This window comes from Parus major, chromosome 12 (genome assembly GCF_001522545.3).
Source record: "Parus major isolate Abel chromosome 12, Parus_major1.1, whole genome shotgun sequence".
Lineage (NCBI taxonomy): Eukaryota > Metazoa > Chordata > Aves > Passeriformes > Paridae > Parus > Parus major.
In genome coordinates, this window is record NC_031781.1 from 9,727,078 (window position 1) to 9,740,322 (window position 13,245).

Below are 13,245 nucleotides of genomic sequence, written 5' to 3' on the forward strand. Positions count from 1 at the left end.
CTGGGCTGCTGAGGCCACTCTTGATTAGAGGAAGGAGGGGGGTGACCTTCGCTTCCCCTCACTGCTGACCCAGCACAGTAATTAATGTCGACGTGGGCTTCACAATGTATTTAGGAGAAGTAATTGGCCCTGGTGCAAGATGCACGGTCACTAATTACAGCACAACAAGCTCTTACCAACTGCAAGTGCACGTGCTGGTCTTGTACGCCAGCATGGCTACGGCGTGGGCCCTGGCCTTCTGCCTGCTCTGTTTCCCCAGCCCCTAATCCCAGCTCTGGAGGGTGGTGGGGACCCTGTTTCCATGGATTTCCCCTTGCAGCTCAGGTTTCCGGATGCTCAGAGCCAAAGCAGGCGTGTTGGTCTCCCTGGGGCACAGCCCTTCCTGTCTGTGCAGATGCCTGCCTCTCCTCTCACCTCTGCTCTTGCTCTTACAGATTTTCCCTAAAGAGGGAAAGTGGAAAGGGCATCAAAAAGGGTATCAGAGGGGGAATTTTGCATTTCTTGTGGCAGGCTGGGTGGACTGTGTCCACTTCCAGCTCCTAACTCAAAATATCATGCCTGAGAGCACACCAGCTCAGCCTGGCCTGGGAAGCAAGGGGTTAAATTTGCGAAGGGGGAAAAAAAAATCCCCAAAAGAGATTAAATAAAGCAACTAGAGTTGTGTAAGCTTCATATAATTTAATCAGGTTTGCTTTTATTTGTCTCTTTACTCCGAGTGTAACATTAGCTATTGCAAGTGACGGAAGGAAGCGGCGCTTGCTCACGCACATGCTAATCCACAGTGAGCACCAGTACCAGCTCCTTTCCTCTGCAGGGCTTAGGGGGAGGCTGCTTGCTTTGTGAGACTTTAAGCCTGATTAAATATTTCATTCAGTATTGTTCATTCATTTCTACTAATGATCAGCAAGTTGAACACAGGGGCTTGAAATTGATGGACTTGGTGGGAAACAGGGGTTTTTGTTCAGCAGGAAAGAGTATTTTGGAGAGGGAAGTTACAACTGTGAGGAATTTCACTGAACTGAAGAGCACCAATCCAAAGTTTTGATTGAAGTGAAATGATTTGATGTGTCAAAACTCTGTTCTTCATTTTGAGTTGGTGTTTTGAAATGAAAAGTGTTGTTTTGTCTCCAAATACCGACGTGAAGCAAAATTTAATGCTCATTCTCCCAATTCGGAAGACAAGGGGGAAGTTAAAGAAAAAAACTACATTTTATCACAGGAAGGCTTTTATTCAGAGGAAACTATCTTTTCTAATGGGAAAACAGAGAATTGTAAAAATATTCATTTCTGATAACAAATGTGGTCAGGGCTGGCCAGAGCTGGGCTGCTGATGGCAATGCAGGTGTGAATGCATCGGAGCTGAATCCATGCTGCGTCCTACGTGGCCAAATATGGCCAGAAATATAGCTTCAAATATCTCATGAGTAAAGGGACTGGTTTAGGCTGTGTCTGCAGTGGGACAGTCAGATTTTTGTTATTATTTCCCTATCTGAAATCCATCCCCCCAAACCAGGCAGGTTTGGTACTGGTGGAGCTGAGGCTTGTGGCTTTATTTGCTTTCTGTGTAATACCCAAAGCACATGTTGCAGTGACTTGGGTGGAACTGAGCTGCTTGTTAGCTGAAATTGAAAATTATAATTTGTGTGTGTGCTTGGGAGAGAAAGAGTGTTTGTTTATGGGAGGGAAGTGTGTTTATGTGTCTGCACACAAGTGGGAGAGAGTCTTTGTATGGAAGGGTGTGTCTGTATAGACATATATATATATATATATACATTGATGTCCTGAGACTGTGTTAATCTGATGCTGGGGTTTTACAGACTAGATAACTCTCCTGAGAAAACTGAGACTGATCACCAAAGGGGAAGCTTGGTAGCAGGGATAGACCTAGGCCAGCTACTTTTTGACCCTTTTTCATCATTTCCTTTTTTGGGATTGAGGGTGTGGTTCAGTCCAGCCACCTTCTCGTCACCCTCCCCATTATGCCTGTCTCTCAGCTTTGCTCTATCCTTGCAGGTCCAGGCTAATGTGGAGAAGTCCTTGACCCTCTTTGGTCAGCTCTTGAACAAGAAGCACTTCTTGCTGACTTTCATCCGAACTCTGGAGGCCCAACGGAGCTTCTCCATGCGGGACCGCGGCAACGTGGCCTCGCTCATCATGACGGCGCTGCAGGGCGAGATGGAGTATGCCACAGGGGTGCTGAAACAGCTCCTGTCTGACCTTATTGAGAAGAACTTGGAAAGCAAGAACCACCCCAAGCTGCTCTTGAGGAGGTGAGTGTTCCCCTGCGAGGCTGGAGCTGCGGGACAGTGCCCAGGCACTTCTGAGTGCAGTGACAAGAGCTGGTGTCCTTTGGGGATGCCACCAGCGATGGCTTTGGTGTTGGCCGTGGCATTGAGAGCACTGAGTCTGTGGTCAAGCATTTCCTTGCTTGTCTGTGTGTGAGAGGGATGTGGGACTACCTGACCTCAGCCAACTCAGAGCAGCCATGGGTCGTTCTCACTCCAGTTTGGCCTGTGTGAGCTCATGCTGCCTGGGAAGGAGAGAGCAAGGTGCTCACCAACTGTGCAGCTGGTGCAGGTAGGGTACATGCTAGTGTCAGGCACTGTGGTGTGTTGCTGTAGGTCACCTGGAGAAGGAAGGTGACCAGGTTGTCCTCCACATTTCTGGGCATGTGGGGCAGCTCTTGCCTTGCCTGAGTGGGCAGCAGCCAGGAGTCCTCCTTTCCCTGCTGTCTCCTCAGGGCTTACCTGCCTTGCCAGTCACATGGGGGTTTTCCTGGGAAAGTCACTCAGATCTCTGCAGGCTGGGAGTCTCACCAGGGCCGGGGGAAGTGCAATCAGGAGGCAGCCTGCCAAGCCCTGCCGTGAGTCTGCCTGCCCCATCAATATTTAACGATAGCTCTGAGCTCTCCTTCATCACGGGCTGATGAATATTGAAAGATACACCAAGTCCTGAACAAAAACTATTAATAAGCTCGCTGGTTCAGCTCGAGGCTCTCCGTGCCATCTTCTCCCTTTGCATGCCAGGCGCTGCCTCCCCATCTGCACCTCCAGCAGCCCGGTGCCACCAGCCTTTGGCAGAGATGCAAGGATGGCTGAGAGGCACAGGGCTGGCATGGCACCAGAAAGGCTCAGGAAGCACAGGCATCTTTCAAAGATCAATTGATGTTCATGGCATGGCCAGGCTGGACAAAGCCTGTCAGGTTTTGTACTCTTGGCCCTGGAGAAACAGCTGGAGAAGACCCAGATGTGAACTGGTCCCAGTTACATCCGTGTTGCCCATCTCGTTAGGCAAGTTGCTTTCTTGCTCTCTCTGCTTCATTTATCACATCACAAGGGTGCCCTTAACGTCTCAAAGCATCTCATTAGCGGTGTGTTGTGCAGATGATGGCTGTTGGGGAGTGGGGTGGGTCTTGGAGGTGCCAGCTGCTGTTCCCCATCCCTCTCCCCTGACTGCATTCTTAGGCTCTTCTCTTCCAATCGTTCCTCCATAACACCAGGGTTCACTGAAATATTTAGAATGCGTTTCCAGCCCTGAAGTAAATCAATAAAATATAAATAAAAGACATCATGAGGAGGCCGGCAGCAGCAGTGACTGAGCCGTGGTGGCGGCACAGGGGCAGAGCCCAGCCTGCACCAGTGCCCAAAGACTGCCAGTCCCCAGCCACAGTGCTCAAGGGCCATTGCAGGTAGGACACGGATAAGTCCCCTGGCCAGGACCCTGCTTCTGCCTCCCTGAGTGATATTTAACAAAGAGACACTGTTCTTGAAGCCACGGTGCAGAGCGAGTGGTGCCGAGAGCTGTGCTTCTCTATCTGTTTGATTAGCCTTGCTGTTGGGTGTTGAGAGTGTGCTTACTGCCCAGGGCAACTGGATTAGCATTGATCTAACTGGGGAGAGCTGTTATTTATTTATTTGGTTGTTGGATAATCCCCCCATTGCTGTGGCATCTGGCTCTATCACGGATAAAGACAAACATCCGCCAGAGCTTGAGTGGTGGCACTTCAGATAAGCATTATGGGCTTGTCAGGTCCTTTCTGGGGTTAGGGAGGATGTCTGCTGAATAGCTGCAGTCCACTTCTCCCTTGGTTTTCTCTCCATGTCCCTTTCCTGCTCCCTTTTTTTGTTCCCTGTGGTGGATTATTCTTTCCTGGCAGGGGCATGAAGCCTTCCCTTCCCTGAAGGCTCAGGTAATGCTGTCCTCAAATGGTTTAAGGAGGGCTGTGCTATTTCAGGGGCAAAAAGGGCTAAGTCCCATTAGCACAAGAGAAAACCTTGGAAGGGACCATATGACACCAAGTCAGCTTGAATAAACTCTGGGAAAGTAGAATTCCTGCCCCAGCCATCTGGTCTTTGGGAGCAGCTCCTGGCCCATCTGCTGGGCATGGCATTGCTGTTGGGCAGTGCATGGAACTGGGCAGTGGGACTCCTTCTGGTGGCTCTAACATTTTGGTTCCTTCTGGATTTTATTTCTTGAGTCAATCATTTGTATTTGTTTTCCTGGTGCAAGAGGAATGCACCCATGTCCCTGAGGTTATTAGTGTTGCCTGTGCTTTCAGGACCATCTGCATTTGCAAGAGGCTGATCTGGTAATTAATGGGTGGACAAGCTAAAGATTTTAGAACGAGTGAAGGCCATGTTAAAAACAATGGCTATGTTAAGGGGGGTTTTAATCTTATGGCAGAGAGATAAGGTGTGGTGCAGAGACAGGCATGTTAAGCTGCAGCTGTAGGGCAGCAGGGTTCACCAGGGTCTGGTGTCACCCTCAGCTCCCTCCATGGCTCCATGTCCCTCTCTCTGCTGCTGTGGCACATCCTGCAGGACCAGCACCTCAAGGGCCCTCATTCTGTTCAGACACACCACGTTTCACACCCGTCCTGAGGGATCCTGTTCTCCCTCTTGTGCATGGTCCCCAGCAGGCACAGGCCACTCCCTGGACCTTCCCTGCTGCTCTGGAGCACATTGGCATCTGGATTTGGACTGTGCTTTAGGAAACTAGGGGTAATATATAGGTTTTCTCAAGGCAGCTTTGTCTGCTTCCTTTAACTGCATATCCAAAAGTGGAGAGGCATGGCTTCATTTTTAAATTTCTTTTGGAGAAAGTGGGTGCAGCATTGTATACTTGCAAACTCCTATCACCACTCCAATGCAAGGAGACACACAGCAACCCTAAACTTCACCATGCAGGCATGGAAGGGTTAAATTCCAAGCCTGGCACAGTGTGTTCCAAAAGTACATGGAAAACAGGTTTAAGCTTCCAACCACTGCTCTTATTACCTCCTTCTTTAATCCCCTTGTTTTCAGCTGAATTAGTAGTGAGGATAAGTTTGATCAAAAAAAATATTTGGGTCAAAGTTTCCAGACCTAAATCTGGTTGTGGCTTTAACCAAGGCCATGTACCAGTGGACTGGTGGTGGTCAGTGTCCTCTTGCTCTACTATGGGCCCTGGACTTTGATGCTTTGGAGATGAAGGGCTGCTTCAGGGGTTGCAGTCATGTCACCAGTAGTGGTGGCCTGTGTCAGGGCAATGGCAGTACTTCTGCAGGACCAGAAGGCAACAGCAGCTCCCAGCTGGGGAAAGGGGCTTCCAGCTAGATCTGTCTTTGCATTGCAACCTCAGCCATTCCTTCAGGTTGTACTTTCACTGGGGACCTTGAGGTAGGTTTGGGGACATTGCACTTGGCTTAGGTGCCTCATACAATCCTCCTGTGGGGAGATCTGTCTGGTTCCAATGGGACATCATGGAAGAAATAAAGTTCATTGAAGTAGAAGGTACCAGGGAGAAGTAGAAAGCTTCTCATCCCCTGGTGTCCCTAGTGGTACAAGGTTGAGCTTGACTTGTTGCAGCTCTCCAAACATGCTGGAGACAAATTTGCTTTTCTCTCCTGGGGGTCTGCTGGTGGGCAGAGTTTCCAGCAGAGCTTGTGCTGTCTGCTTGTGCTCCTTGCTTTGAGCCTCCTTTCCAGATGAAGCCTTTTAAAGCCAAAAATAATTTAGCTACAGTTGAAGGGTGAAGTGGCAATGGCTGAGATCAGAGACCTTTAATATTCTCTGCTGATGGCTTTGCTCTCTACCTTCCCCTGCAGAACGGAGTCGGTGGCAGAGAAGATGCTGACAAATTGGTTCACGTTTCTGCTGTACAAGTTTTTGAAGGTGAGTTTGGGAAGGGTGGCACAGTTTGGACAGGGAGGTGGTTTCTGCCTTGCTGGGCCAGGTAGCATGCTACCCAAAATCCAAGCTGACATGTTCTTGAGCATTGCTGCTCCCTCCCAAAGGAGAGATTGCTTCCCAGATCTCTGTTTCCATCCTGGTTTTCTGAGATGTGATTCTGGTATCCTTTTTGGGAAACAGCTGAAATTGGGAAATGAAATCCAGATTTGGATTGCTTAATGCATAGTGGATTTGAGATTTTAACAATGGTGCCCTGAGGAAAGATAAATCTGAAGCAACTCAACTGGTTCTTGGAGTGGTCCCCATTCCTCTCTTCTTGCCTTTGCTTGTGTAACTCAGGAGGAAAAAGCCCTGTGAGCTGATCCTTCTGTAGGCATGGCTCTGACTGGGGCTGTTTCTGCCTCTTTGAGTTGTTGTTTGCTGAGCTGCACTCTTCATGTAATGCTGCTACTTTTCCTTCATCTCTCCAACACTGAGGTTCTGTGGTAGGGGAATTGTTTCCTGCAGGCATCTCTACTTCTGCTGCTGCTTCCCCTGCCAAGGGTGCCCTGGTGGGGATGGATGCCTTGAGGGGCTTGTTGACAGCCAGGGACAGAGCTCTCCACTGCACCTGCATGAGGCTGCAGAGCCTTTTAGCTTGAATTCACCTGTTTCCAGTTTCATCAGGGTTGCAGAAGAGGATGCCACAGTGTAAGCTCTGTTTTCACCACTGGTGCATCTACCAGTATTGAGAACATTTATTCCATCAGCACCAGTGCTTCCACCTGCTAGAGCTGCACCAGTTTCCATGCAGATTACACAGCAGCAGCTCCAGCATGTGGACCCCAGGCTCAGTCCTGCTGCAACCTCGGGATGACTCCAGTGGGTGAACGGTGCCTGCAGGCCTGCCACTGGTTTGTCAGGCAGCAGGGCTGTTCCTTGGGATCCAGCCTGGTGTAACACACAGCTGTTTTTGTGGGATTTCATCCCTCATTAAGATAAAGAGGGTTGAACTATTTCCAGCCAAGAGATGAGAGTGAGCAGGAGTCTCAGCAGAACTCAAGTGATTGTCAATGAGAGGTGATTTATAATATCACTTACATGCACTTGGCTTTTTGCCTCTGTCGAGGAATAGCCTGGATCTGTAAAAATCTATCTAGCATGCTGGAGATTGCTTGCCAGGGGTGGGAGAGGAGAAGAGCTGTGCTGGTCATAGGGAGATGTCAAACCTCCCACCTCCCCTTTGTGGCAGGGCTTTGTCCATCAGGGCCCTTTTGCATCAGCAGTACCCAGTGGGATTGAGTAGAACACTGGCAGAAGGCTCTTTGAGCTCTGTAAACCTGGTGGGACAGGCAGGAGTGGCTCTCCTTGTTGATAAACTCCAAGGTTCCTTGAAGTGAACAGGGTTATGCTTTGGCTGAGCAAAGTGCAGTGCACAGCTATGAACACCACAGCAGTTTTTGGGGACATAGAATTTGTGTGTGTGACCTGGCATCCTTGACCTGTCCCTGGCTGGACTGGGCCACGTTCAGAAACTACTTTGGATTAGCTCATGCACCACCAATGTCCTGCATCTGCCCTTGTCCCCCTTCAGAGAGGCTTCTGGGGACATTACCAGTTGTGGAGCAAGTCTGAAGATAAGGAGTAGCAGGTGAGAGGTGTGGGAATGGTGGAGCCAGGGCAATGCCTCGTTGTAGTCCTTGGCTACACCATGACTTAGGCGTGGGAAAACACCTCCAATCTCTGGGTGGTAGCAGCAGGAGAAAGGTTTGATCTAGGTACACCATTACAAGAGAAATGTACACAGAGATGAACTTGGTGGCTGTGAAATTTGTTACACTGGGATTCAATTCCTTGGGAAGTGGTTGAAACTCCACTGCTTGAGTCACTGGAAGAGACTTGAGGATGTGCTCACGTCCTCTTCTGGGTCAGTCCCACAGGGAGACCCACGAGGCTGTTCTCGCCTGTCTCTGGACAGTGAGGATCACAGGTGGTAGCAAAAGCAGGAGAAGGCCATGAGTAGATGGGAGAGTATCACAGCAGACAGTTTGCTACTGGGGAAAGTGCCCCAACCAGCAGTACTTGTGCATGTAAATGAGGCAGACAGCCATGTGCCTAGCTTCTGGATCAGCTCTCAGCAAACCTGCCCCAAGCAGGGACACACTGCGGTGAGGGATTGAGACAGGCACAGGACAGGCCCTCATGTCCAGGGCCAGCAGTGTGGGGAGCCAGCAAAGGCTAATGCTTTCAGGAGGACCCTGTTAGCAGCATTTATCAGACCCTTAATGAGACACCTCTGGGAAAGGGAGATGGATAAATTGAGACAAGTGCTGAAAAATGCACAATATTAGGTGCCTGATGAGCTAGATCTAGTCAATAAGACAGTTTGGGAATTAGCTGGCTTGTCTCTGCCTGCTTCCAGCATATCAACATAGGCATGCACAGGGTGTCTGCAGTTGTTCTTCTCCAGCTTGGCTCCCGTGGAGAGCCCCCAAAGCTCCCCTCAGTCAGGTCCCCAGAAGTGAGCAAACTGCATAAGGGCTGGCAGGGTGGGCACAGTCACATCTGGAGGACAGGCCACCCTTCATCAACCTGAGGGACCAACTGGCCACATCTCAGTGGTCTCCTGTATTTCATCTGATGAAGTTCAGCTCAGTCAACTGCCCAGCACTGGTTTCTTTGGTTCCTGTTCATTTTGTTGGTCTCTGTCAAAGATGATCCCTAAACCATCCTCATCTGCAGTGTCTCAGTGAGCTGTGGCCCACAGCAGCACCTTGGCCCTGGTTTTCAAGAGCCAGTGGGGACAGTGAGGCTGGGACTGTGGTGTTGCATTTTGAGGGTAGGATTCACACTAGGAACAGTCAGAAGCCAGTGTAGGAGACACTTGGTGTGAATCCCTAGTAGAGATGGGTACAGAGCTGCAGATGTGGGGGCAGCAGCCATGCCTTACTGAAGAGGTGAAGGCTGTGGGCTGAGACTGTAACAACCATGGCAGATAGAAGCAAGAGTCCTGCTCCAAGCTGTCCTCCATCCATACCACTTCCGTAGACTTGGAATTTTCATAAGGAGTTTTTGCAAGCAACCAAAAAAAGGCAACTTAAGTTTTTCTACCAGAACCAGAGGGGTAGGCTTGGAGTGCCCTGGGACCCCTGTGCTCTCACCACTCTGCAGCCAGCCTCGCCTTGCCAGGCAGCCGGTGATGTGCAGCCTAGCACCCACTTGGGTCTCTCACTTTTCCAAGCTGACTTAATGAAGCCAAGTTAGCAAATGAAACATAATTTCAAAGACAGGCGTGTTGTCGGAAGGTCTGGGGATGATGTATGCCTGTTCCTGCTCGTTAGCAGCTGTCTCTTTAATTATCGCAGATGCTAACGAGATGCTAACAGCATATGGTGACAGGGAGAGCAGCCGCACTTTGAACCAAAGTACAATTTATTTGTGAGGCGGCCGGGAGGGAGGGATGAGGGCTAGTGGGGTAAAATCTGCTGGGACTTCTCTCCATCCTCTCTGTTCCCATTGTACTCTTTTTTCTCCCTTAGGGCTAATGCCTGTGTCTGGAAGGTCTCATCGGGATGCAGCTCAGGGGACAAGTTTGGGCCCTGGGTTATGAACAGGTGTCCATTCCCAGTCCTGCTATGCCAAATCCTGGCTCCAGGCTGGTTGGTGCTTCCAACCTTGGCAGGTCCTTTAGTATTTCCAAATCCAGCATCCAGTATGTTTTAGGGGGAAGTGGCCTAGTTTCCCTTTTGCTTCCTCACATCTATGAGATGCTGATGTGGCTCTGTCTGGTAGCTAAAGCTGGCTCTGGCTACAAGGCTTTGGTAGTGGAGTTGGGTAGGTCACACATGTTTTAACTGCAGGAAACCTCATTGCCTGGTCCCCTCCATCACCTGGAGACTCAGGGTAGGGTTGCCTGTGGGTTGCTCCCTTGCTTTTCCTTTCCAGTGGGTCTGGCTGGCTGTGCCCAGCTGTCATTTGGAGAAACCTCCTTTGACTTCTCTCATGTGAGACTGGGCTCCTGGCAGATGTCAGAGCTGCATCATGATATCTAGCCAAGAGCCCCCAGGCTGTCCCACTGCAGTGTGCCCTTTCCTCAGGTCCTCACGTGCTTTCCTTTTCTGGAGCAGCTCAAAAGTCAGGCTGTATCCTGTACTCAAGGTCCCCAGATTCAGTCTGCTTTTCAGTAGACCTTGATTTACCCTTTTTAGCTCATCTTTGGCTTGCAGAATGAGCAGAATTTACCTGGAAGTGTTGGGAAGCTCTGGGAATCTGAGCCTACAGGTTGATAGACAAACAACTTCCAGTGGGCTTGGAAGGAGAGAGTGAGTTCCTTCACAGGATGCATTTTACCACGGATGCCCTTCCTTGCAGTCTTGAGCAAGGGATGGAGACTCTTTATTACGCTGTGTGTGGGGATTGATGCTGCAGGGCCACAGGAAACTTCTGGCATGGTGGTGGTTCTTGAAAGGCAAAGCAGGTGCCTGGCACCTTCTAACTCCTCTCCCTCCTCTCCCCTCCTCCATCCCCCTGTCCCACAGGAATGTGCTGGAGAACCACTCTTCATGCTCTACTGTGCCATCAAGCAGCAGATGGAGAAGGGCCCCATTGATGCCATCACAGGAGAGGCTCGCTACTCCCTCAGTGAGGACAAGCTCATCCGGCAGCAGATTGACTACAAAATGCTGGTTAGTGCAAGCAGAAGCCTCAGTGGTACTGGTGCTTGCCAGGACTGCCAGGTCCAGCTAGATCTTGGGGGCACACAAAATACTTTTAGAGAGAGTTTTGTCTGTTGTTCTCTCCAGCATTCCTGGGGTGCTTCTTACCCTGTCTGAGTGGGGCCCATCTCAGACAAGGTCAGAAACAGAGACTTTCCTTGGCAAGGTTTGGTCTTACCATGGGTCAAAGGAAGCCAAACATGAACTGAATCCTGCTCAATATCTTTCCAAGCAAACCCCTGGCAGTGGCAGGTTTGGGTGAGAGATGCTGTTGAGTTTGTGCTATATGGAGCTGCCCATTGCTCATGTTCAGTGGGGATCAAAGTTAGAGCTTTGAGGTTACTGCAGGAGATGGGGTGATAGTTCCTTTTGAGCCATGTCCTCTGTCCAGCTAAATGATAAGCCAGACCCTTCCCCTGGCTGAGCCTGCAGCTGGTTCTTCACCTGCAGCTCAGTCTCCACGGGGATGGTTTGGGAGGGGAGTGGGGTGTGCCCTGGCACTGCTCATTCTCAACAGGCTTTGGTGCCCTGGGCATGGTTTGCTAGCCCAGGATTCCTTCACTGACACTGTGCTTCCTTTCTGGGAATTAGAGATTTGAGAGTGGGCAGGGAGAGGTGAGGAAAGGGGAGCAGGAATGTGCTGTGTGACTACAACTCCACAGCAGCTCAGGAGGTGAGAAGACACGGCCTGTGAACTGCTGTAGCCTTGTGTCCTTGGACTTGCCTTTGTAGCCAGTGTGTCACAGCCTCTCACTCGACCCTTTCTGACCCTGTGCAGACCCTCAACTGCGTGAACCCTGAGAATGAGAACGCTCCAGAGATCCCTGTCAAGGTGCTGAACTGCGACACCATCACACAGGTGAAGGAGAAGCTGCTGGATGCTGTCTACAAGGGTGTGCCCTATTCCCAGCGACCCAAAGCTGGAGACATGGACCTGGGTAAGAGAGACCAAGCACTTTCCTGTGGGGAACAGGGATGTGACTAAAAGCAGGAGTGCAAATAAATCTGTGGAAGGCAGGAAAATCAACCTATCCTACAGAAGCATATTGTTCATTCCACTTCTTCCATGCTGGTGGCACTAACTGTGTGTGGGGAGCCCTGGCACAAAAGACTGTGGGTGGAGGGGGTGGGGAGAAGATCCCCCTTGGTTCTTCTGGGGTCTGAATTGCAGGCTTGAGGTGTCATGAGATCCAAGGAGGCCAGCAGTAGCTGAGAGCATTTAATAGTCCTGTTCTTAAAGGAGGGACAGGGGAATGGAGAGGAGCAAAGGTAACAGCCATCAGGGTCAAACTGATGCTGTCTTTCCCTGAGTACTTGGATTTGTCCAGCACATCCAGTCATCAGCCCTGGAGCTCAGAGAGGGGTGGGAGGCCTCCTAAGTTGATGCCTTGGGACTGTGCTTGTACCCTTGCCTTAGCTTTGTGCTCCTATTATCCACTAACCATGAGCCCTTCTCCCCAATGGGGCAGAGTGGCGGCAGGGCAGGATGGCCCGCATCATACTGCAGGATGAAGATGTCACCACAAAGATTGACAATGACTGGAAGAGGCTGAACACCCTGGCCCACTATCAGGTAAGGCTGACCATGATGGAGAACATTGAGCATTCACCAGCTGCTTTGAGTATGAGTACCTTTTCTCCCTCCTCAGCTTGGTCAGGGCCTGAGCTCAGCTCTCTGGGGCCATGGCCAGGAGGTTTGCAGTCACTTTCCTGCCTGCACCTCATGTTTATGGTCCTTTAAAATGGGGTATTGGCAGGGTTCATAGAGGCTGTTTCCCACTCTGACCTTACTCTGCCATTTTCATTCTGAGCTTTCTGGTGTGTTCCTGTTCTGCCCCTTCCCCCAGCTGTCACAGAGATGTCAGGCTCCTTTGCTGGAGATGATGTCCCTGGGGTAGTGGCAGTGTAACTGCATCCCTCTGGGGCTGGTTTCCCCCCGTGCTGGAGCTGTTCCCCTGGTGTCTCTCTGGTGTGGCAGCCTGCTCAGCCCATTTCTGCCCGCAGGTGACGGACGGCTCCTCGGTAGCCCTGGTGCCCAAGCAGAACTCAGCATACAACATCTCCAACTCCTCCACCTTCACCAAGTCCCTCAGCAGATATGGTGAGTGCACATGGGCATCCTCCTCTGGGCTGGCAGGGGATGTGGCACTGGGCTGGGCATGTGGACCAGGGCACAGGGCAAGTGACTGAAACTGTAACTCATGTGAACTAACTCCTCCAAACCCCCAGCTCTCCTGCACAGTGCTATTTATTCTAGTGTTGGAGAGGGAGCAGGTGCCCTCAGAGCCATCTTTCTTTGCAGTGTGTTGGACTCAGGGGAAAAAGGCAAATGTTAGATGGCTGCTGTTAAGGGATCCTTTCCCTTTTATTCCCCTGAAATC

The 13,245-nt window shown here is 50.6% G+C and overlaps 1 protein-coding gene across 3 annotated transcripts in view; it reads left to right on the forward strand.

Annotated features, from left to right (window-relative positions):
* Positions 1-13,245, forward strand: part of PLXNA1 (plexin A1) — a 115,576-nt gene that overhangs the window by 88,284 nt on the left and 14,047 nt on the right. For all 3 annotated transcript variants that reach the window (XM_015641176.2, XM_015641177.3, XM_033517434.1), the window contains exons 22-27: positions 2,014-2,270; positions 6,086-6,152; positions 10,688-10,834; positions 11,643-11,802; positions 12,334-12,437; positions 12,869-12,965. In XM_015641176.2, the coding sequence (XP_015496662.1) occupies positions 2,014-2,270; positions 6,086-6,152; positions 10,688-10,834; positions 11,643-11,802; positions 12,334-12,437; positions 12,869-12,965 (832 nt within the window). The remainder of the gene's footprint in view (positions 1-2,013; positions 2,271-6,085; positions 6,153-10,687; positions 10,835-11,642; positions 11,803-12,333; positions 12,438-12,868; positions 12,966-13,245) is intronic.